Genomic DNA, 24,093 nt, shown 5'->3' on the forward strand with positions numbered 1-24,093 from the left:
GGCGGGGGGCCGGCTCCTGCAGCGGGCAGACGCAGGGAGGATTGTGTAGAACAAGGAGATGGGGCAGCCAGGCAGCCGCAGGACCCGTGCCTGCCAGCCACCGCCTCGCCAGATGGCCTGCCAGGCGAGCCAGTTGGCTGTGCCAGGCCCGGCTGCCCAAGCCCTGGCAAGGCGCAGCTTCTGCTTGCCTTCAGGTGCCCCACGGCGTGCCCCGCAGCTGCACCACGCTTCCAACTCGTTTTCATCCAAGTCCCTGCGTTCCCTTGCACCTTGCCTACATCATTCCCTCCCCAGTTCTTCCCCTCACTTCCTCCTGTTGCTTTGTTTTCTTTTAATGTCTTTCCTATTTATTTTTTTTTGCCTAGCTGAGACTCCTTGCTTGCCCACACAGCTGCTGGCAGCTCTCCAGCCAAGGGACCTGCAGCAAGCAACAGCAGCCTCTGAGCCAGCAGGGCCCCCCTGCAGTGGGGCACGCATGCAGTCGCAGCCGGCATTAGATCAGCGCCGCTCTCCTCGCGTGCACCAGGCCTCTGCCAATTCCTGGGAGGAAGGTTGGGAAGGGATTAAGTAGCTAAGTATCTTGCTGGCAAAAAAAGATGGCTTTCTTTTCTATTAATTCCTCAGCTTTCCTTTTATCGTGAACTGTGGAGAATACACAGGCTGATACAGCTGTTATAGCAAACTCTCCTAGGGTGGAAAAACATCTCTAAGCCACCAGGCCCTATTCTGGCTATCCAAACTAAATAAACCACCCTGGCAAGAGCGTTTGCTGAAAGAACCATCTCTTTGCTAGGATCTTTGTCAATATAGAATTGTTTTTCATTCTCTCTTCCTTCTTTCCCTCCCTCTGCCCCTTCAATTTCCCACCCAAAATCCACATCCCAAGCTGACAGGCCTACAGGACACAGGTCTGTTGTTTTGGCCTATTGCAAGAGGATCATTACCAAGTTTTTTTAAACCCTTGTCAAAATTCCTGCATGCAGTTTAAGATGGATGATGAGAATACAGCTTAAAAGTATGAAAAGATCATTGCTGACAAAGCTTTTCCCTCGTAGGCACAGCAAGCACAAAGGGGAGAGCACATGCATCCTACCAAGTGTCCAGCTGAGGAGGAAAGAGCAGAGCAAGGGGACCAGGCAGAGCATGGAGCATGTCCCCAGTGGGCAGGGGGAGGCCTGGGAGGGATGTTCTGAGCCTCTCTGTGGGGCTGGAGGCTGGGTCAAACCCCTCCAGTGGAAGGAGTATCCCCTGCATGGCAAACCCTACCACGGCAGGTGTAGACCAGCAGTGATGAGGAATGGAAAATGTGAAAGCCCCGGAGTGCGAGAGGAAGCGTGGAGGAAAAACCTCAGCAAGAACATGTGCATGGAGGTGGGACTACGTGGACACCATAGCAGGGTTCAGGCTCCCTCTCCTGTGGCTAAACACAGTTCCACTTGCTCTTACACATATATATGCGTGTACATGTATGCACACATTTTATGCACAGCCCAGCTACCAGCACTTGTGGCTTTGGTTTCCCCGAGCCACCCCCCTCAGACCCTGTGGCCCCAGCAGCCATGTGGAGACCCCTCCACCGCAACCGGGCCCACCACTTCTCCCACAGGCCCCCCTCCCTGCTCTGCTTGTGCTGGGGAGATCCTTCCCCACCCTGCCACTGCTTCCTTTATTATCTCTGCCCAGCTGTGGTTTATAAGTTGTTTAAATCTTTTCTAGGAACAGATAAGAGATCACAATTACCCAGAATCCAAAAACGCAGACAGCTTGAAATGTGGTTAGGCTCTGCCCTACTTTCATTGAGCTCAGAGCAAGGCTCTGCTGAGGTGTTTGGGGAGAGGAGGAGAAAAGAGAAAGACCCACCTCAGCAAACCGCCCCTTCCCTCCCTCCCTTCTGAAACAAACCTCCCCCGCCAAAAAAAAAAAAAAAAAAAGAAAAAAGAAAAAAAAAAAAGAAAACCTACTGCATCTCTTCAAACCACCCTTCCTCACCCTGCCTGCTCCTCCTGGCTGGCCAGGGACCTCCAGGCAGCAGAGCAGAGCAGAGCAGAGAGCTTCTCGAGGACGTGGTGGCTGGGAAGGAGGCTCTTGTGCATCGCCACAGCGTTTGGCACAGGCGTGTGCATCTCTCCAAGCTGAGCTCAGCAAATGGACAGGTTTTGCCAATTCAGGGGCAGGACGAAGACGGCGGTGCAGGGAGTGCTGCAGGCTAAGTGAGATGTGTCACCGGAGGTTTTAGCAACCACACGCTCACTGGCAGCTTTCCCTTGCTGAGCTGCTGCCGGGGTAGCCGCAGAGGTGGAAGAGTGGCCTTGGACTTCCCTCGGGTGAGAAATCCCCTCCCCGGGAAGTCCAGGCTCCATTACACAGCACAGCTCCACCACCTCGTCAGCCCCGTCTGAGGGCAATTCTTTCAGGAACCTGCAATGACCCAGAAGGGATACTGCTGAAAAAAATGACGGGGTCTTTTTCCTTCACCACCCTGTGGTCCCAGGTACTTGCAGACGTACACCCCCAGCTGTCTGACCATGTCTGAAGTAGATAAAATCTCCTAGGTGATTCCACCTATATTACTCCAGCTTTGGAGCAGGACACAGACCAACAAACCTCTAGCAACCACTAATATTTTAAGGACATTTCTCCATCCTGCTTGGAAGTGTGTGTATCAAAGCAGCAGGGGATTTTTGGTGGTGTTTCCACCAATGGTAGCAACAGTGAGATGTTTCAGGGGAAGGGTCTGCTGTAGGCAAAGAGGGCATCATCTGAAAGATGATGTAGTCCAAGATCATTATGGCATGTACTAATACCATTTACAAGGACTGACTCGAACAGCCTTGGAAGGAAGAATGAAAAAATGCCAGCAAACACATTACATTCTCCTGCAAGAAGTTGTTTCATCCTATTGAAAATCTTTGTTAGAAAGAATGATGAGAATGGTAATAATAAGGCACTATAATTATACCTGATCCTTCTATAATCTCTCTCTCCGCAGAGTTCAGGAGCACTTTACTGCTATTATTGGATTTGAACAGCCCCATCTGGATAACATACGATTGATTTGTTTGCATGGCTTATTTTAGGTATTTCAGCACATACATTAGAGCTGCCTCCATATCTGTCCCATCCCCTGCACAGTCTCCGAGAGCAGCGAGCAGTCTTTGGTTCCTGCTCTCCACCTCCCCTTTCTGCCCTCCTGATGCCTTGGAGAGCTCTTTGCAGAAATCCAAGGATCAGGAGCCACCAGTCCTTCTCCACCCAACCCAAAACTGCAGAACAGGGGATTTGACCTTTCCCGTGGTGTCCAAATGTGTGAGAAGCTACATCAAAGCCAAGAACTTTGTGGGCCCCTTGTAGAAATCTCTTGAGTGAGAAGCTGGGCACTTGCTACTTCACTGGGCCAGGGCCAGGAGCAAACAGATGAAATTCTAAATAATTCAGCTCACGTTTAAAAATGTTATTATAAAAAATGAGGTTTTTAAAAACGAATAAAACTGCAATACAAACAATATGGTTTACATAAACTGAACTGTTCTCAGCCTGAAATTCACGGCTTACAGTGCGGGGAATGTCCCTTGCAGATTGGGCTCCCATAAAGCTTAATAAATACAAGTTGCCTTACTCTGTCATTGCTCTTAGTGCTTTTAAAGGGATTTTTTTCTTCCTCGTGTGAATTGGAGCAAGGACTTCTCCCTGATGGCCAACTAGAGGCAGGCTGGGGAGCAGCCCCTGCATCCCCTCCACCTCCTAGCCAGCCCCTGCCTGCCCGTTCTGTGGGCACATTTCCTTGAGCATCTTAAAAGGAACAGCTAGTCCTGCCTGAAGTCTTTTTCCCCAACTTCATTTTACCGTTTTGAAGTACTACATCCTTGCTTTCATTCTCTTAAGATTCTTCAGAGATGTCTTTGCCAATTTGTTTACTTCTGTTTTATTTTTAAAAGACAAACCCCCGGTGGCCATAAGCTCTCGAGTCACTTTTGAAAAAACATTGTCTTGTCTGTAAGTGCTTTGTTTGTGATCCTCTCCAGTCCTTTAGGCTATTGTTTATGAGCTGGAAGGCATCTACGCTCAGGCTAATCATGCTGAATGCCAGCAATTCCCCCAGCATGATTTGTTGCACAAGCCAGTGGGAGCGTGGTTTGTTGTGATTTAAGTTTATTATGGAAAACCCACGTTTGCTCACACCAGCCTTACAAAATGGGAGACCTCGTCCAAAGCCTTCAGAGGGGAACGACAATCTGGCCACTGATTTCGATGGCATCTGGGACTGGCTCAAAGGTCTAGAGCTCTGCCAGCAGGAGTGGCACTGTGGAAAAGCAGGTAGCCCAGGAGCCAGCCAAATCTTCCTTTAGAAGTTGTTTGCTCGGGGTTGGATGCAGAGCTAGGAGGCTGCCAGTGCTGTGTGATGTTTTCTTCTTCCTCACCACGTCTTTTTTCAAGCTCCTCTCTGACCCGAGTGGTGCCTGGGGCACAGCTCTGCTGGCTGTCACCTGGGGATGAGGCTGGCCTGCACCGATGCCCTCCCTATACATCACAGGAGAAACAGCTCCTTCTGTGTGTTTTGAGTCTCACACTTGAGTATCTGATCAGTTGCCCTGTTTTTTTTTAATAAGAAAATGCACTCAGCCACCTCCTCCATGGCTCTTAGGCTTTGCAGACCTCTGGCACGCAGAGGTCTGCAAAACCTCAGTCATCTTTTTTTTTTTTCTGGGATGAGAAGACCCAGCATATAGAGCCAGCCTGTCCAGGGGGAGTGTGTGGAAGTGCTCGGCTCCAGCTGCATCAAAAGGGCAGCTCTGCCACCCCAGCTGAGATCACAGGGGAGCAGGGAGTGTGCGGAGACCCAGGCGGCTCTGCAGGGAGGCAGCAGGGGAGGCAGGGCAGCTGTGCCGCGTCTCCCTCTGACACCTGCTCTCTCTTTGAAGGCTGTCCTTCACAGCCAGGCACGGAGCTCCAACTGCTGCAGCTCCGTGCATACCAAACGCCTGAGGAATTGCTGCAAAGTGAGCTCAGCTGGACAAAACTGTCGCACTCCCCCAACCAAGGTAAAAATCAAGATTTTTAGCGCATTGATAGGATGGTGATGCGAATACGTATTTTGGGAAGGACGTCAGAGCAGGAGCCCAAACCCAAGCCATCACTTGGGTGCGCAGGAGGTCTTGTTCTGAAGTTTGCCTACATAGGAGGAGCTCATTTCCAAACGGTGAGAGTGCCCGAACATCAGTAATCTTTGTGATACGTGTTTGCACAAAACTTATGGCTTTGGGTGAATTTTGATGCACCGAGGCAGAGCCGTAATGCAATACAGACCCTCATGTCAGAGGTAATCAAGTGTTATTACAAGAGCTGCTGGCTGTGGGGCCCCTCCTGCGCACACACATGGGTACATATGGAAGTTATTAACAAGTTTCAGCGGAGGATTTCGGGAAATTAACCCCTGCGACCCTGCTGCACTGCTGGAGGGCAGCTGGTCGGCAGCAGATGAAGAGCAGCTTCCTGCTGCATGCCTGCGGCGGGCCGGGACCCAAAGCCAGCCCCCGGCAGCCTGGTAAGAGGCAGCCTCTCGCAGAAGGACCAAACATTTCAACTTGGGATGCGAGGACGAGCGGTTGAAAAAAACCATCTGCAAGGCTGTATAAATTTCCTCGACAAACTGAAATGAGTCAGCTGGAGAAATGTGTAACATAACGTATAAAAATGCAAACAATTTTCTTCTATTCCCCCAACGGTGCTGGAGAGCTTGTGAGGAAGTTTGTAATTTCTTTACAAGTCCCTTCAGGAGCCACCAAGCAAAGCGCTTGGATGCTGGCCACAAGGAGCTGCTCCTGCACGGAGGGACCCGCTCCGGGGCAGGGTGGCTGCAGGGAACGTCTCCCACCCACTGACACCGTTTGCAGTCACCTCTTGGAATTAACCTCTTCTGATTTTACTTTGCACATCTCTGTCTCAAAAGTTTAAGGAAAAAGGCTTCTCTCCCAAGATTGAAACAGAAAATGGAGGAGGTCTCTGTAAAGACAGCCACATCCCAATGCACTTCTCCCACTCTTGTTCTTCCCAAATTGGTTTGTTTTCTTGCTCCGGTTCTGATCTGAGAAGTGCCCTCTCCTCCGGAACAATGAGGATAGGCACCATAATGTGCTTTAAACTTTCACAATATAACAATACTTGGCAGTCTTTCACTGCTTTCTCATCCTCAGATCTCGAATCAATTTGCTACAGCCCTGCATGGAATTGACTTACTTGTAAGTCAGAGACAAGTACTTGCTGTGCAATTACAAAAAATAAAATAAAATAAAATAAAATTAACAAAATACAGTGGATTTTATTAAAATCCAAACTATTTCCTCCTCCCTTGGTGTGATTTTCCTCAGGCACAGCCCTGGCCACAGACACAGCTCTTGCGCAGCCCTCAGCCGTGCAGCCCAAGATGCTCATTTCAGGCCAAATGAGAACGGTTCATCGCCAGGTCAGCGCAATCCAGCTCGAAAGCTCTTCCCTCGGCGAGCTATAACCGCTGCCATAAAACAGAAGCATTCCTGTACTCGGTTATAAACGTGAAAGAAACGAGCCCGCTCCTTCCCTGCCACCCCTGGTTTCTAAAGGGAAGGCAGCCGGAGAAGAAAGGGGCGATGAGGTGGGCAGGAGACACGGTCCCAGCCCCACTCCCCCTGGTGAGGGAGGGCAGCACGCAGAGCTGACCCCACCAGGGCTTCCCCCAAGGGCCAAGGCAGGTGCCCAAAGCCACCTGAGATGCCACAGGGTGGGCACAGGAGCTACAATGTGCTCATCCATAGCGGCACCTTGGGTTGAGCAACAGGATGGTGCCCAAGACCCAGCCAAACGCATGGCAGGGAGCAGCACCAAGAGCATATGTATGGCCCCCAAAAGGACCCCAGGAGGTCCCCATCCATGGCATGGCCAGCTCTGAGGTGACACCAAGCTGCTCAAGGCTTCACCCAGTTGGGTCTTGAAAACTTCCAAGCGTGGAGACTGCACAACCTCTCCGAACAAAACCTGTCCCCAGCTGGACCCCCCAGGGGTCTCCTCCTATCCAGTCTGGACTTGTTTCCACCACCCCCCATTTCCCACCACGCTGTGGTGAGCCTGGCTCCTTGCTGACCTCCTTGTAGGCACAGGCAGATTGCTGTTAGGTCCCTCTGAAGGCATCTCCTCTCCAGGTTCAACAAGCCCAGCTCACACAGCCTCTCCTCATGGAGCACCCTGGGGTTGTACCCCTGATCTCACTCCATTTTTCTGGTTGCATCACAGAGCCCCCAAACTGGATGCAATATTCTAAATGGGGCCTAAAGAGCAGCCAGTACAGGGAGATGATCACTCCCCTCACCTACTGGCACTGCTCCTGTTGCAACAGCCCAGGACGCTGCTTGCCTTTGCTGCCAGCCACCCTGCAGGCTCAGCACGCTGCCTGCTGCCTGGGTTGCAGTGCTCAGACAGGGCTGCTCCAGGAGGTGGACACAGCGGTGACCCAAGGGGGTTTATCTGAGCAGGGCTCCAGGTGGGTCAAACCCCAGCCCCTGGCTGCTGCTGTCTGGAGCACAGGGCACCCTTGCCCTGGTGCAGGGCATTGCAGCCCGATCTGCTCTCAAACAGACCCAGCAACGATAACGGGCTACACACAGCGGTTCCTCAGACAAGATATCTGAAGCTAAGAGAGCAAATTCAGAGTCCCAGCTCTCCACATTTGGCTTTTTCACTCCGTGCAGGTCTGAAGGGGAAAGCCAGCGTGAGCTCAGCAGCCTGCGTGCACAACACACTGCTGGCTGCTCTCTGATCTGAGTCAGGTGTCACATTTTAAAGTATCCAAGCACACTGACCTCCTTTCACAAAGCTGCGTTTAGTCACTTATTTTGAGGACATCATACCCACCTGCACCCCTGAAATGAACCACAGTGCTAAGCTTTTTCTTAGGCCTATTTAAGCCCTTTTCTATCCCTCTCAGTTGTAGCCACCCTCACCAGTTACAGCTCATCAATGCTGTGCTTCCTTCAAACACTCAGTAGAATTTTTAAATACTAATAATACTTCTGAAAGTCTTACCTCCGTCTGTTCAGGAAGTGACTTATGTTTATAAAATTCTTTATTTATTGCACTGTAAGGTGAACTAAGTTTATTGTTCCCATTTAAGACCATTCATTTAGGTACTGCTTTTGGTCTTTGTAAGAAATTCGTTCAGCTTGTTTGATTACCATGTACCTCTGCACTAAACTACCCGTGTCTCCGATGCTGCAAGGGAATGAAAATACTGTTATGTATTTGTTAGCTTTTAAAAAGAAGTACAAAAACATGTTTATTAACATTTAAAAAGTTGTATAAAAATTCTTTGCCATTTTTTTTGAGACAAAACCAAAACATCTTTGTACAGTCCATAGATGGCAGCAGCATACTATCAGATGAGCGTAAGGAAGGGCACAGGATTGATCTGTTCTCACCCTCGCAGAGCAGCCCAGGCCCTCTGGACCGGGACTGCCTCCGCTGGAACGCACTGCCCGTAGTATAAACCCATCTGCACTCCCAAAAACCTGTTCAAATAAAGCGAGGCAAAAGGCAGCGAAGCTGCACGTACTATAAGAGCTGCAGCAGTTCTCCCCGGGTGCAAGTGCTGACGTCTGTTTGTGCGGCGAGGAGCAGGGCGCGCTCCTGCCCTTGTGGCTCTCCGGGCAGCACGGGGCCATGCCCAGGCCGCAGCGCTGTGGGACCGGTGCCAGCCGTATCGCTGCACGAGGGCACATGCTTAGCACAGACTAGCTCAGGCACTTTGGGGCAGCGGGGCTGACCTGGGGGGACAGGCAGCTCGCCCCGCTCTCAAGCTTATAAGGCACGACTGGAGCAAAGAGCAGGGCCCAGGGGGTGGAAGCCACTGCTCCCCCACTCTGGCTTTACCCCAGCCATTGCAGGGAAGGCCACACGTGCTGTGCACCCCCAAGGACACAGCTCTTATGGCCAATGGGTTGGGGCACCTGCCCTCCCCTGCCTCTCCGAGCAGCTACCCCGGCCCCGCCGGCACGGCCAGGCGGCAGGCGCGTCCCTTCGCCTCCCACACGCCCGCCATCATCTCCCAGCCCCGGCTGCGGAGGGGCCGGAGCCAACACTTTGCTCTGACCCCCGTCTCCTGCCCGGGGGTGACGCCACCACCTCCTGCGGGCACGTCCCTGTGGTGTCCCCCGCGGCAGCAGCGCCAGCAGGCAGGCGCCGGCGGCACAGTTCTCGAAGCGTGGGCACCGCTCGGCGGCTCCGGCACAGGGGCTCCGAGAAGACCAGGGGGGTTCCCCCCATCTCATCAAAGTGCAAGGGGTTGTTGCGGGTCCCCGCCACCACCAGCTCCAGCAGCCGGACCACGCAGTCCGAAAACCAGTTCTTCAGGCGGAAATAGCCCTCCTGGAAAGAGATGCGGAGGCTGACGGGCCCCGTGGGCATCCGCACGCTCAGGCTGAACAAGCAGTTGCCCTGCGAGCTGTCCCGCACCAAGTAGGTGCCAACGGGCTCCCGCTGGAGCTTGGCGTGGGCCTCCCCCACGGACAGGGGACCCCAGTAGAAGTCGCTGGCCTGGAGGATGTTGAGGGACCGCTCCAGGACCTCCCACTCGCAGCTGCGAAACATCCGGAAGCGATCGGGCAAGCCGGGCGGCACGGGGCTGGGGAGGACGCTCCGATGCTGCCTTTGCGGACGAGGAACAGTGGCGTGCGTGTTGTGCAGATCATCTGGCCTCCCTCTGATCATCTCTCAAAGAGCCCATGGATCCTGGGAAGACGCTGCCGTGACCATCCTTCCTCCTTCGCGTCCAGCCTGCGGGAGAGAAGCAAGAGTGAGGCCAACCCTCCACGCCCTCTCGCTGGGCAAGTGGAGACAGGGACTTCACGGGGAGGAAAGAGAGCAGTGAGAGCACCAAGGAGCGCTGCAGGGAGCCACGGTGTGCCACTAACCCGCAGCTGGAGGGACAACCAAGGAAATAAGAGCAGGAGGGGCTCCAGCAGGATCCCCAGCCAGAGCAAGGCCCCACCTTGCTGCACTGGGTTTATAGGATTCACAGCTAGGGGCTCCCCGGCACATCCTTTAGCAGGTTGCCTCGAATCTAGCAGATCTTGGAGATTTCCCTCTGCTGGATGTTTAGGGGCTTTTCAGAGTGGCAAGAGGAAATGAGACCCCAAATGACAATGGAATAAATTCCCGAGGCAGGAGGGTATCTTTCACTTTGGCACTCAGCGAGAAGTGGGAAGGTGTCTTTCCTGCCTGCCCAACCCCTCCTCTGACAGAAGGACAGACAGACCACAGGACCCAGAAGCAGATGGGAACGAGCCTTTCCCACCAAACCCCAGGAACTTCTCCCTCATCCCAGGACGCTCCTGTCCAGCGGGCCAGAAGGAAGCAAAGCCCTCGGATCAAGCGCCCCGCACGAAATGCTTCACCATCAGCTTCGGGGCTGCCACGAGCGAGACCACTTACGCTGACACCAGGCCCTGCTGATTTCCGAGGAACGATTCTGCTCGGGGCCTTCCAACCCGTGACTTCTGCCTGTGCCATGGGGACATCTCCCAGTGCCCGCAGAAGCCGCTGCCCTCTCGCAGCCACCACCCTCTGCTCCTGTGCTGCCTTCAGCCAAGTGCCCTCCCTGCCTCGCTGTCACGGCCCTGCTCGTCTCCCGCTCCGTCTGCACCTCGTGTTGTCACCAGGCTGTCTGGCTTTAGAAAAGCAGATCCCTGCTCCCACTGTTGCCATCAGCCATCCATCCACGTCATTTCAATTATTAAAAAAAATACATGTGTGTGTGTGTGCGCATATAAATATATATATATATATATATGCATAAACATAAAAACCACAGCCCCGAGCCAGAAGCTCATTCTGTGTGAGAAGCTGAGCTGTTACATACCACTTCCCCAGGCCTGACAAGTCAGTAGCTCACCGCCAAGCCCTGCCCTCAGCCCCTTGACACACTCCATTAACCCAGGAGCACTCGCTGACAGCACTGCCATGCCGGGAGCAGGACCGATGCCGACACGCAGCCGGCAGACCCATCTCCCGAGCCCCCTGCCGCAGACCCAGGGGAGCACCAAGGGAAAGATCACGAGGGAAAGCTCTGGGCTAGGCTCAGCTCCCCTTATCTCACACCTTTCAGCCGCTATTTAAAAGCCTCATGCCATCCGGACGGGGTGCCTTCCCCTCGCGCTGTTCTGGCACGGTATTTTTGGAGAGGAGGCACCTCCCCTCACATCTCTTGCAATACCCAGTGGTGGTATCAATAATGTCACCATCAGGACAGGGAGCCATAAACACCGGGAAGCCTGTCTGGGGGCACATACACACGGTTTCTGGTCCTGTGAGGTGCAGGCCACGACATCCCTGGCGCTGCTCTGAATGCTGCCCTTTAGCGACGTGTCGCCGTGGGAGGGAAATTCCACTCTGAGGGAGGTGGGAGGGGTAGGAAGGAGTTAATCAAGCTGGGTTTTTTCTTTTCCATTAAAAAAAAAAAAAAAGGCAGCGGTTGAAAGCTGCTCAGACGGTTCAGCAAGTCAGGATAAATCTTGGGGGAAGCTGATTTAGTGAGCTGCACACAAGTAAACACAGGCGACACGTGCAGCGTTCAGGGCAATCTATCACCAGCGAAAACTCAACACCACGAGAAGCTGCAGCAACTCGGTCCCTTTCCTCTTCCTCTGCACTGGGTAAGGAAGCTGTAGAGCCCTTCAACGTTAGTTATTACAGGGGAAAAAAGGTCATACTCCCACTAAAGGCCTTCAGGGCTTCAGCTACAGCTGTGATGGGACCCGGGAGACTCGCTCCCACCAGCAACCACTCCTCCTGAACTGCGAGCTCTCTTGGGTCCAACCTAAAGTTTTGCCAATCTCCTGGGCCTAGGTTGGAAACCAAATCCAAACAGGAAAACAGAAGCAAGCAGCTGTCTTGCATTTCCAGGCTAGCTTTAAAAACAACAAATAAATAGATAATTTGTTTAAGGCTGCAGATGCTGTTTGACAAAACAAAACAACAAAAAAACCCAACAACAACAACTGTTTGTCCCAGTTTTCAACCTTGAGTCACTCTCCCAAGTCCTTTAAGAAAAATCCACTGCTACTAGAAGTCTGGCTGACTAAGAACCGAGACTGTGTCATCGTTTCGAATTCAAAGTAAATGCAAAAATAGCACCCTCACAGCTTGCTCACTTGGTCTGAGATCTACATGTGGGTCAGGTCCTCAGCGTGAATTTGTTTAGCTTCAGTGACCCATTTCCAACAGATGACTGGGTGGCCGGCAGTGTGGCATTAGTTAGCCCTCTGGCAGTACTTCATGGTGTCACCTTTAAGGTTCACTTCTAATGGGTTAACGTGCACTGTGTGTATGTGGCCTCCCAGGTGAAGGAGGCTAGGTGGACTCTTTGGAGTAGAGATAAGCCAACCCTGGGGCATAATGAAACACACGTGCATAATTAGTTCTGCTTCTGATTTGCCAAGCCCAGATTTGCTTTTTCCCCCCGCTGCTAAAAAGCCCCCAAAAAAAACCCCACACCCAAACATTACAGCCTCCCTACCGCAAGAACAGCGCTTACAGCCAACACAACATCCCCCAAAAGCCGGTGTCCCGCTGCTTGAAAGCCCGGCTAAGTTTCCCCAGACCTTCTGCTTTAATGCAAGCTCAAGAGCTTTTCAAAACAAGTGCTCTTGACACGGAGCACCACGCTCTCCTCCGGGCTCCCTACCCAGGCGAGGCAGCGGGTGTCGTGCAGGGAGAGCGCGCCCTGGGGCTGGGTACAGCTGGCACGCTCAGCGGCGGCTTCACACACGTTAGGATCCGTGCTGGCACCCTGCCTTCAGGACGCTCGAAGGGCTCACCTCTCTCAATTTGCCATCCATAGGGGTGAGCAGCTGGAGGTCAGGCCTGGAAGCAGTCCAACGCCGGGAGCGCCGACGCAGCGCTTCGCTGCTTTTGCGGAGCTTTCCTCCAGCGCGGATCCATCCTTCGGGAAGAAAGAGATGCCCAAAGTGGTGACTGAGCCCGTAAGCTGGCCGTAACGTGGGTCTGAAACGTGACAAATCTGGAGGCGACTGGTCTGCCTCAGCCTCCTCAGCCCGTGAGGCTGTGGAAGCCTGCACACAGCACTCAGACAGCAAGGGATCGCTGTTGTTATTGCTGCTCCCAAAGCCATGACCTGAATAGCTTCCATACAACTCACAGATGCCCTAAGGACAAATGCAAAGACCTTAACGTTGCCATCATCTGCAGGAAGCAGGAACCATAAAAACCAGATGTTAAGGGATGGTGGCAACAGGAATACGCTTCAGGATTTGGAACAGCAAACTCAAGCTTGCACTCGGCACAAGGCACAACATTTAGCCTGCCTTATCTGAAAGCACGCACGTGGCCGTTCGCTGGGGAGTTATCTGAACAGCAACCAGCCCAATCTGGCTCCTGCTCTTCTGCTCGGCTTCCCCAGCAATCCAGGCTTTTTCTTCTCACCCCGTGGATGGAAACCCAAACCTGCTGACCTGGTGGAGCAGCAGCGCACCCCTTGTGCAACCACCTGCCTGGCAGCGGATCTGTCAGCAAGTGGCAAAAACAAACCCAGCCTTCTGCATGCCTTTCGGAGGCAGTCCCTTCAAGGCCCCACTTTTACCCAAGCTCCATCAGTTAACATCACTTCTCCGCATCGCCCCAGCCAAGCCCAGGCTGGGCACGCACCCCCGAGCACGCTGACTCCCAGCTAGCAGAACCACAGCTCTGCCCCGTGACTACATTACCCTCTCTGTCTGGCCTCGGCACCTCCCTGTTATCAATCCTGCAGCCAGCGGGGATAATTCAGAAAAGCTTTCACAGGGACACCCAGCGGGTCCTCGCAGCAGCATCCCTGCTTCGGGCAGCAGAGCCTGAGCAGAGACCTCCTGCTTGCAGGCCCCCATCCCATCCATTGATGGAGGGGAAGGGGCAGGTGGGAGAAGCATGGGGACAAGCACATGCCCACGAGCACAGACAACCAGCACGGAGGACCACATTTCAGTGAGGAACGTGGCACAGCCCCGTGAATAGGGCTGGCGTTGATCACAGGCAGCTCCTCCAGCACACAGCGGGCTGAGGAGACGCCGCAGATCCCGCTGTCTTTTCTGCCACGGCTATAAATAGAGCTTGGTGTGAGGCTGATACCACGTCTGGCGCGAGGGAATATGTGGAAAAAACAAACGTGACACACGCGTGCACGTACCAAACCCAAACCGTGTTTCCCTACATGACCAGCGTTGAACAAGGATGCAATATAAAAAAAAAAAAACAACTGTAAGCTCGCTGTCCTGCACGAGGCAGCAGCACACGCTGTGACATTTCCTGTTTCCACGCAGAAGAGGTGTAGGGGAGAGCTCTGCACGCGGGTTTTGGGAACTGGCTTCGAGAGCTCTTGCGAAAGGACCGTCCTTATCAGCCCCCCTTCTTAATTCTGGTGCTGGAGAGCACACTTCAGAAGCCACGAGTCATTCCACCTTCTCATGGCTCTCACCTTTAGTTGCTGCGTTTCTTACTGCACTTTTCTGTGACGTGCTTTCTGCTTTAACGTGATCATTTTGCTGATACAGGCTACATGTGTTTTTTTTTACCCAGAAGAAAACCCACAGGATAGTTTGATGTGCTCCCAGTATTCTTCAAAGCAAGGAAGTCTGCGAGCACGTTTGGTTTCCACAAAACATGCTTCAAAAAAAATGAAGGTGGCAGTTTATAGGGAAAGCTTATTGCTTCTGTTAGCCTGATCAAAAAAGCTGGAAGAGAAAACCTGCTTCAGGGTCCTTTCCTCTCACCTTTGAGCCACTCTGCAAATCCAGAACAACTACTTCCAAATGAAACAGCCCTTTCCACGCAGGCCTGGCGCTGCATGAAGCTGTAATCCTGCCATTTCGGAGCAACAGCACCACTTCCCTGAGCTGTAAGGCTGCTGCGTAGCAAGTAACACAACCACCCCTACCAGCTGGCTTACACAGGACTACCGACTTCAGGTTCAGGAGCCTGAGGCTTTTTCCCCCCTGAAACTTGGGGAAAAGAGAGTTTAAAAATATAAATTGTTAGAAACAGGAAATCGTTACGGGTTACTGCCTAGCTTCAACGCTGCTGCTCGGGCTCTCCTGCTGAGGCTGAAGGACAGGGAGCTGTTGCTGCTCACCTCTGGTCAGCCCGGTGGTGCTGTTTGGTGCCCAGGTGCCAAAATGAGGAGATGGGGAGCAGCCGGGAAAGGAGAGATGAGGAGGGGGAGCAGGGAGAGCAGGAGGCACGGGGGCTCTGGAAGAGCCCTGAGGGTAACAGGGACAGGGAAAGAGGGGCTGGGAGGGAGGCCAGGAGTCCAGCATCCACCAGTGGCAGCTCCTCTCTCCATACCTGGGTCAATGGCATGGGTTTGCATCCCCCATTCTGACCTTCCTCGGCTGAATGGACTGGTTTGGGTTGTTCCAGTGCCCTGCCTGAACACGCACATCCCAAAACACAGCAGCTGTTGGTGGTTCCCACAATGACCGCAGCCCCATCGCATTCAGCAGGAAAGGAATTCATGGAAGAGGCTAACCCCAGGAAATGAGCAGCGTCTGCAGGGAAAACTGGCTCGGTACCATGGATTTGAGAGAAAAGTCCTAGGTGCTTAACCCATACACGTCAGGGCACACAGGTACAGCGAAGGGATGCTCCCTTTGCCTTAAAACCTCCTGGCTCTAGCCGACGTGACAGACCAGATATCAATTACTGTGCTTTCAGAAGAAGGGGCGAGGGTCACGGAGCACAAACACACCACAGCACCAAGTTTTATAATGGGGAATTTCCAATACACAAAATAAAGAAATGAGTCCTGAGAGTCAAAAGTGGAAAAAAAGAAAAATACTTCAGCCATTTGAGAGGTTATTTAGGAAGGTTTAAAGTGTCAGAGCGTGCTGACCTGCAGGGGCAACAGGGGCTGCCTGGCTGTGAGGACAGCTTGGGGAGGACACCTCAGGGAGGTACAAGCCTCACAAGGGCCATTGCTGTGGGTCAGACACCATCCAAAAACCCAGTGAAGCCCAAGTGCCTGCCCAAACCTCCCTACAACCTCCACAGTCCTTCAAAAGGCGAGAAGCTAACCCTGGCAGAGCCAACATAAAGGAACATACGTTACTGATGGTGGGGAGTGAATTTACATTGGGATGACTGTCATGAAAGTGGGACAGCAGGTAGCCAAGAAAAACAAAAGGAAACCCCAGAAAACAAATGGCATTTTCAGTTGATCAAAACCTGAAAGCCTCTGGGGGAATCACTTGTCTCACTGGGGTACCAGCATGTGGGGATGAGGACACTGCAGAGAAGCTAAGCAAGCAAGCAGATGCTTTTTTTTTTTGTTTTCCTTGCACAGATTGCTGAGGAGATTCTCCGGCATTTAATACTATTTAACCTGTACGGGTGGAGGGTGGTAATTAGAAGAGATGGGTAATGCAAAAATTAAAGGGCAGAAAGTCAGCGGGATGCAGTGTGCTGTATGCAGGGCTTTGGAAGGAGCTCGAGCATCCCCAGGACTCGCAAGTGAATAAACCAGGTCTGTATTTCCAGGAGCAACACATTAACTGGGGCAGCTCACAAAAAACAGCACCTAGCGCTCACTGAGGGAAGCTCCAGCTCAGCACGCAGAGGCAGAAATTAGTAAATAAGAAGTAGACACAAGCATGAGGCTGAAAAATAGGCAGGTGGGAATGCGACAGCAATGCCACCACCTGAGATGGCACGATCAGCTCCAGTCACCTTAAATAAAAACAGGTAGAGCTGAAACAAAAGGAATGGGCCTAAGGATGGGTGATGAGAAGTCACGGGCAAGTTTTCAGATGGAGACTGGAGAAATGTGATGCTGAGTTTAGGGAGCGGGTAGGTACAGGGGGTGCAAAAGGAACACACCGTACAACCAGGCCGCTCTTTTTGTGCTCTTTCATAAAACTAAAAGAGAGGAAGTTCAAAGGTAACCGAGATTGAAAAGTAAGTAATTTTAAAACTCATAAAAGGGAAAAACTCCAATCACACACACATTAAAATGCTGCTGGGGAAAGTGAGAGAGCTGATCTGAGGACTCTCATTTCTCTTCTTTCTCAAACTTCTCTGCCTTGCCTCTGTAAAGCACCCACCACGCCAGGCTTCAGCAGAGGAATCCAGCAGCAAAGGGCTTCATTTTTTTCAGCATCACCTTTTTAAGCCCCCAATTCACTGATCAGACTTGGCATAAAAATCAGGGGAGCCCAGCAAAAGGCACACACTTCCCTTAGTCATGCAAAACTGAAGTGAAAAGGGTTTGTAAAGTCACTGCAAGGACTTAATCGTGGGGCTGCTGCAGTTTGTGAACTGCAGGATCACAGCGACTGTAAGCCAAGTCAGCATCTGAAGTCAAAATTTTTCTTCAGTGCTTGCAGGGGGTGGGGATAGGGGAGACAAAACCTCCCTGCTCAGACAAAGGCGGCTGAAGCCTGCCAGCTTAGCACAACTTCGCCAGCGACTGCTCCGAGGGAGCCAACGTGAAGCTGGAGCAGCCTGCATGCAGGCTTGGGATCGGCAGGGGCTGGCCGTCTCCCTCCTACTTCACATGTGTTAGCGAACAAGCAGCAGCACAGAAAGTGCACGGGGAGCAGGAAGGGAGAAGGCCGAGAGAATGTGCATTATCAAAATACCTTGAGAGCAGTTCTTGGAAATGTGCAGTCTGCAAGCTTGTATCAGACATTCATTTCCTGTGAAGTGCACACAGGCCTTTTCATTTCTCCACTGAAGAGGACGAAACTAAGGGGGCAGCTTGAAAGGCTCCAAAGACAACACAGAGACCAGTATTTAGCAGTTTTACTAAAACTGAGTTGATATTGATATACTACTGAATAAGTACTGCACACAGATTCCCAGAGGTTAAAAAAAAAATAAAAAAAAAAAGGACTTTCTACACCTCTCACTTCTAAATCTTACCTTGAAATCTTGCACTTGGTCGGGGGGGAAATTAATTTTACTCGAGTCATTTTGACCACTCACTAGCGCAAAGCCACCAAATCCTGTTGCACCACACACCGCTGAACTTTTTTTTTTTTTTTAAAGGGTGTGAGACCAGTTTCAGCAAAACGCTCAGCTAATGAATACCTCGATGAGGCAGCAGGCTGTAGGACAAGCACAGATGATGCAAAACAGAGGGCTGAGCACTAGTGAAGGGCACTGGCAGGAAAGAAGGGGGTAAAGTTGATACCGTGACCGTCTTCAGCTTCTGCCTCTAAGTTACAAGTAATCAGGGGTGTAATTAGCCAAACGTTTAGTTGCCTTCTTTTAAACAAATCTATGATGCCTCCTAACAGCATAGGCACTTAGTATCTTGCTCTACACAAAGACACCACCCCAGGATGGCAGCCTCAGCTCTCGCAGCACCCACACGTTCATTTAAGATACACCTCTCCCGGCTCACGAGCACAACCAGATAATGGCCTGGGAACACACAGCCTCCCCAGAGCTTTTATTGACGTGACCACAGTGTCAGCCTGACCCAAACGACGTCCTGTTTGAGCACCAGCACTAGCTATTTCTCGCCAACCAGAGGAAGGTAGGAACAGGGTAGGAGAAGCCAGGAAAGCAAAACCCGCATGTGGCAGAGCCAGGGAGAAGGAAAGAATGAAATCCCAGCAGGGACGGAAAGAAAGAGAAACCAGGGAAGGAACCCAGCTCGAAAGGCACATTCTCGCCCTTTTTTTCCTCAGCGGTGCAACCACAGCATCGGTGACAGCAGCGAGGAATTGGCACCACACGGCTCCAGCTCTGCCCTTGCGCAAACCGGCCACCAACTTCAGAGACATTCCAGCTGGATTAGGGACAGAGGCACCAGCCGACGTCTGAAGCTGTCATCTGGAAACCAAACTTGGCCCTCTCCGAACAGGGGCAGGGACACAAACCCAGCCTTGCCCTGTAGCTCCTCTGCACCTGCTTTTCGGGACCCCAACAGTGTTTACCTGTGGCTGCCGGTGCAACCTGGAAGGAGAGCCTCGTGCTGCCTCTCGCCACAAGCACCACGCAGCAGCGAGCGAGCCAGGGTGTGCAGCAGACAACAAGCAGCGCAGAAATAACAAAGGCCCAGCTCCAAGTCTGGCTGGGGAGAAGATGGGAACCAGTGTGGGAGGCTGGCATCCAAGTAATCCCACGGATTTGTGCCCAAGAGCCTTCTGCTCCGGAGGGGACAAGACCCCGTCCTTCAGCAGCCGAGCTGCAGGTCAGACCCAGCAGAATCCCTCACGAACACAGAAACAAAGCTTGGCTTCATCTGCAGCAACCGGTCACATCTCGTCCTAACTTGATTCAACCAAGACCAACATTATGTGATAATAGAGCCTCAGTCCCACAAACTTCTGTGCATGTGCATAATTTCAAGCACATGACTATAACCCCACTGCGACTCAATGGGCTATTTGACGTCCGCAGCATCTGAACTGCAGTCCCGATTGTTTGGAGAAGGAAGGCAGAGCCTCCGGAGGGCCCAGCCATTAGAGGACGATACGCTGGGAAACTGCAGCTATTTCTGATCCCACCCCATTTAACAGAATTAAGCATGGCCAACATGTGACCGCAGTTTTCATTTACACTCTCTAAGTGCTGCAAAGAGCAAACTCTGCTGTCTGGACCACGTACTTCTAAATAGCAGCTCGCCACCCTAAACTTTCCTCTTTACCCCAAACTTTCCAAAACAATGGTCAAGCCACATCCCCATCCTTCTCATGTAGGATGGGGGGGCAGGAACTCAGGGATGTTAAATTCATCTTTCTGTTACCTCCCGGGCTCATTCAGACCTCGTTTCCATGCTTCTACAGAGCAGGACAGCACACACACTTGCACTAAACTCCATTAAAACTAAATCGAGGAGGGAAATAAATAAATAAACCTCAGAGCTGGCTTCTTCCAGCGAAGATGAACCACTCCTGCGGGGCTGCACGGAGGAGGAGAAGCGGCACCGGGACGCAGCTCCCCGCCACCCCGTGCCGAGAGCCGACAGGGGCGGCAGGCTCGAGCCGAGCCCAGCCACATGGCTCCCCGTGGGGCTGCCGCCGGCACCCCAAACCCGGAGCGGGGCAGCCCCAGCCCAGCTCAGCCCCTTTCTCCCAGCTCCTGCCCTCCCCAGGCGTACCAAAACCCAAAGAAAGCACGAAACCCCCCCAAAAACACTCACACGCGCTCCCCGACGAGCCGGCTCGGAGGCAGCGGAGCCCGATTTGCCCTCGGCTCCTCCTGAGCTCCGCTCGGGGCTGCCGGAGGGGCCGCGGGTGCGAGCGAGCGCTCAGTGCCGGGGCGACAGCGGCGCTGCCCGGCCCGGCCCCGGCCCCTGCCCCCGCTCCCCCGCCCCGAAGCGAAACCGAGGCGGCCTCGCTCCCCGCCGCCCCGCGCATCCCTCCCCCGGCCCCCCCTCGCCTCCCCGGCCCCCGAGATGGGCGAGGGGCCGCTGTCCGCCCTCTTACCGGGGCTTCCCGGGGCTGGCCCGGGCCGGCGGCAGCCCGCCGGGCCCTCCTCGGCCGCGGGGAGCGGCGCGGAGGGGAAGGGGAGGAAACCCCCCAAGTGCTGCTTTTCCGAGGAAGGAGCCACGGGGGAGGGGAAGGGGAGGGGTTTCTCCCTCCTCCACCACCACCAGCACCACCACCGCCGCCACCCCGGCTTTCCACGGCGTGGCTTTTGCGAGGGGAAAAAAAAAAAAAAAAAGTACAGAAGAAGAAGAAAAAAAAAAGTTAAGTAAAAAAAAAAAAAAAAAAAGTTGGCCAGGTTGGGAGAAAGAAGGGGAAGGAAAAAGCAACGACAAAAAAGAAAATAAAACACCTCCGAGAGCCCCTCTGCTGCAGCCTTGGCTCCGCAGCATCCCTCGGGGAGCGCGCAGCGGGCGGGGGCTCCTTGCCCCCGGGGAGCTCGGGGTGGCCCTGCCCGGCCGTGCCCCGGGCTGGGCCGGCAGAGCTGGAGCCCTCCGAGGGCAGGGGGCAGCTGGGGCTGGGCAGGAATGCACGGCCCGGGGAGCCGAAGGAAAATCGTGGAAATGGTGGAAAAAACGGGGGAACGCGCAAAAGTTTTCGGAGGTGGGATATAAATAGCCGGCGGCGTGGTGCGTGCCGTAAGCGTATCGCTGCTCGAAAAGAACAGGGGAGAAGAATTGAGAAGAATTTATTGGAGTTCTGTACGAAACACACCATCGTTAAAGGCCTAGCCTGCAATTAGGCAATGGCTTGATTGCACCATCAGGGCTCTAATTCACCTCCACCAGATCCCCCCGAGACCGCTGCACGCGTCCCCTGGTGCGTGCATGCTAGGTGGATTGCCCTGTTGAAAAAGCCACACACAAAAGCAGAACACGGACATGCTCTGGCTGCTTTGCACCAGTCTAGTGATGCAAAGCAGCTGTAATTCTGGGTGAAGCAGCTGACTACAAGAGCTTTACAGCTGCTTCGCATTGCTGGGGAGCACGAAACAGTCAGAGACACACTGAATCCGACCTGCAGTCTTGCCAGAAGTTCCACCAAGTATTGAGACATCACTCCCTGTTTTTCCTTTCAACCAGGCATGAAGATGCTGCTGACCACAGAAGAATTTCTGAGCTTCCCCGAGAGTCTGGGCAAAGTGGTAATTCTTTTTTAGGGAGGCTTCAGTGGGAGGAGGATCTGCCACTGGAGCGCTAAATCACGGCAGGGACGAAGTGCTCTTCTGTTCCATTTTTGGTTTATGAGGAAGCTTGTCACACTTTTCTTTGTATTTTTGGATGGCAGCTTCAAAAATATCCTGTGGTTTGCTTTAGAGTTGCCTAGTAGGGAGCCAGTTTCCCTCTGTGTGTATTTATAGCATTTATTGGGTGACTTCATAGACTCTACCGGCCACCTTGCCTTAACATGTATCATACCAGTCTAATTCTCCCTTTTATTCTCCCTCTCTGTCTTTGCTTTAGAAAAGTAACAACCAGCCTCGCTGCTCTGAGCCTGCCCGCGGGTCTCGCTCTTCCCTCCCTCATCCACTTGAAACCGTGGCCTCGCAGCGGTCGCGGCTGAGGCATATTGTGGTGATCCTCTTTGGCAATAAAAGCCATGAGATGTGGCATGGTGGCACCGTTGACTGCGGTTTTCCAGAGCTCAGACTTGACTCACGAGGACCAGGATCGAGGTGCCTCTCAAGTGGCTTCATGATATGTGGAAAACACAAGGACGCTGAACTAGCGTTGTGTCTTCCAACACAAAGGAGGCAGCGAACAAAGCACGCTCAATCTTCACTAGTGCTGCTTTTCTCTCCTGCTAGCCTGGATGTGATTAAGCTGACAAACAGAGCCTGCCTTTAGCTGAGTTTTCTTAAGAAAAAAAAAAAAAAAAAGAATACCAGCAAATTCCCTGGAACCAAGAGGCAGGGAGGACACAGGCAAGCGAATGGTCCCACTGTGTGCATCCTGCTTTGAACCCTGCCCAGGGGTCCATCGCTGGAGGAAGCTGCATCTGCCCTAAAGACAGGGGCTCTGAGATGCCCAGGATGCTGATGACAGTGAGGAGAAGAATAGCTCCCTAGGGGAAGCTGGGATTTGTTCTTATTTTTACATGTAGTATCAATGCCCTTATTTTTTTCCTCTGCCTAAGGATGTGTACACTCACCCTATCCCTGATACTAAAACTTAGAAAAACATTAAACACGAAAGCATGACGTGACAGAGCTGTTGACAAAATGAAACATTTCCACGGTGTTTTTGTCTCAAGTCCAGCTGGTCTGAGTGCCTGACGATACCTTTGGATCACAGTTCTGCTTTGTGGCATTTCTTTGCTCGTTGTTCAGCAACCCCCAAAGCCCTTGGTAAATCTGGAGATGTTGATATCCAACAGCTGGATGCGGATGGCTTTCTGGGAAAGCGAAGGCTTGCATTGTTCCACAGTGAAGGGAGAAAGTAATACGGTGAGGAAAAGAACGGAGGTGGGGAGAATGAAGCACTGCAAATCTGGAGGAGAGGTGCAAAAAAGCAAAATGAGAAAAACATAGAGGGTAGGAGGTGTGCTGGGGGTGGGAAGGTGGGTGGCCGCGTTAGGTGCATGGGAACTCAGCTGGGACTGGAGCATGTCTTTGGCTGATGAAGGGATGACCTAGACACTTGGTGCTTTAGTGGGTCCCCAGCCAGACCCAAATCTGCTGTCGTCCAAAGGTGTGCAGGCTGGCTTTGCAGGTGGGACCTGGGTGGGAGATGAACCACGCTGCATGTAGCCAGCCCTGGTGGTGGTCAATCAGAGTGGCCCAGACACAGCCTGGGGGGTTCCTGCTGGCTGGTGAAATGGCAAAGGAAGGGAGAGAGAAGCAAGCACAGGGCAGGCCTGGATACCCCAGCACGAGCAATGACACGGTGCACAAGATGTTGTGCAGAGGAGGACAAAGGATGCTTGGGGCGTGGGTAGGAAATGATTGCCACAGCCTCCTGATGTGCTCTGTGTCCAGCCTGCAGACAGCAAAAAATGTACAGCTGTTTACTGCATACAGGCTTAGATGGTTTTTCCTTTTCACTCTCCTGCCCTTTCTAGGTAGTCCCATAGCTTTCTAAAAGCCTCCTTTGGGGGGATGCAAACAGCAAAGTATTAAGAAGAAAAGGAAAAAAAAAAAAAAAAGAAAAAAAAAAAAACACAGAAAGAGAAAGCTGGGAGGACAAAACCAACATGCAAAAATCCCCCAGTCCCTTGCTTCCCCTCCCCCCTGAAAAGAAAAAAATCAACACCAAACAAAAACACCTTTCTGTGGTTTCGAGTGAGCGGAGGCTGCATTAGTTCAACTCTTATGAGAAAAATTAGCACGAGTAGTGGCCCCTTTGCGTGAAGCCGTGGCCAGGCCCCTCCTCCCCCTCCAAGAGCAAGGCTCTTCTCAGTATTGACGAGAAGCTGCTTTCCAGGAAAGCGAAGGTACGCGCTGCCCGGCGTGCACTGACCCGGCGGGGCTGCAGCGAGGCTGCTTGCAGGCTGCCAGCCTCCTGCACCCAGCGGCGTCGGGGCTGGAGGCCGGGGATCCAAACCCACTGTGCCATGGGCAGCGGGAGAAAGCGGGGCTGGCGTTCGGGCTGGCCCGCGACACCCTCTGCTGTTCTGGCAGAGGAGAGAGAGGAAAGGGAGGGCACTT

The 24,093-nt window shown here is 52.8% G+C and overlaps 1 protein-coding gene across 4 annotated transcripts; it reads right to left on the minus strand.

Moving 5' to 3' along the window:
- Positions 1–8,301: 8,301 nt before the first annotated feature.
- On the minus strand, positions 8,302–20,592 carry LOC101791515 (suppressor of cytokine signaling 1). 4 transcript variants are annotated; one of them, XM_027453667.3, is made up of 3 exons: positions 20,448–20,592; positions 12,840–12,964; positions 8,302–9,798 (listed from the first exon to the last, which is right to left on the minus strand). In XM_027453667.3, exon 3 carries the CDS (start codon positions 9,730–9,732, stop codon positions 9,064–9,066), a length of 669 nt encoding a protein of 222 aa, XP_027309468.3. In that variant the 5' UTR covers positions 9,733–9,798; positions 12,840–12,964; positions 20,448–20,592; the 3' UTR covers positions 8,302–9,063. The 4 variants fall into 4 exon arrangements, with proteins under 4 accessions (XP_027309468.3, XP_027309478.3, XP_027309487.3 ...); XM_027453677.3 differs by lacking the exon at positions 20,448–20,592 and adding an exon at positions 20,162–20,355; XM_027453686.3 differs by lacking the exon at positions 12,840–12,964 and having other exon boundaries at positions 20,448–20,585.
- Positions 20,593–24,093: the final 3,501 nt, after the last annotated feature.

This window comes from Anas platyrhynchos, chromosome 1, assembly GCF_047663525.1.
Source record: "Anas platyrhynchos isolate ZD024472 breed Pekin duck chromosome 1, IASCAAS_PekinDuck_T2T, whole genome shotgun sequence".
NCBI lineage: Eukaryota > Metazoa > Chordata > Aves > Anseriformes > Anatidae > Anas > Anas platyrhynchos.

Bases quoted from the DNA above. Each gene is read 5' to 3' on its own strand.
- LOC101791515 (XM_027453667.3), bottom strand. From the start codon at position 9,732: ATGATCAGAGGGAGGCCAGATGATCTGCACAACACGCACGCCACTGTT.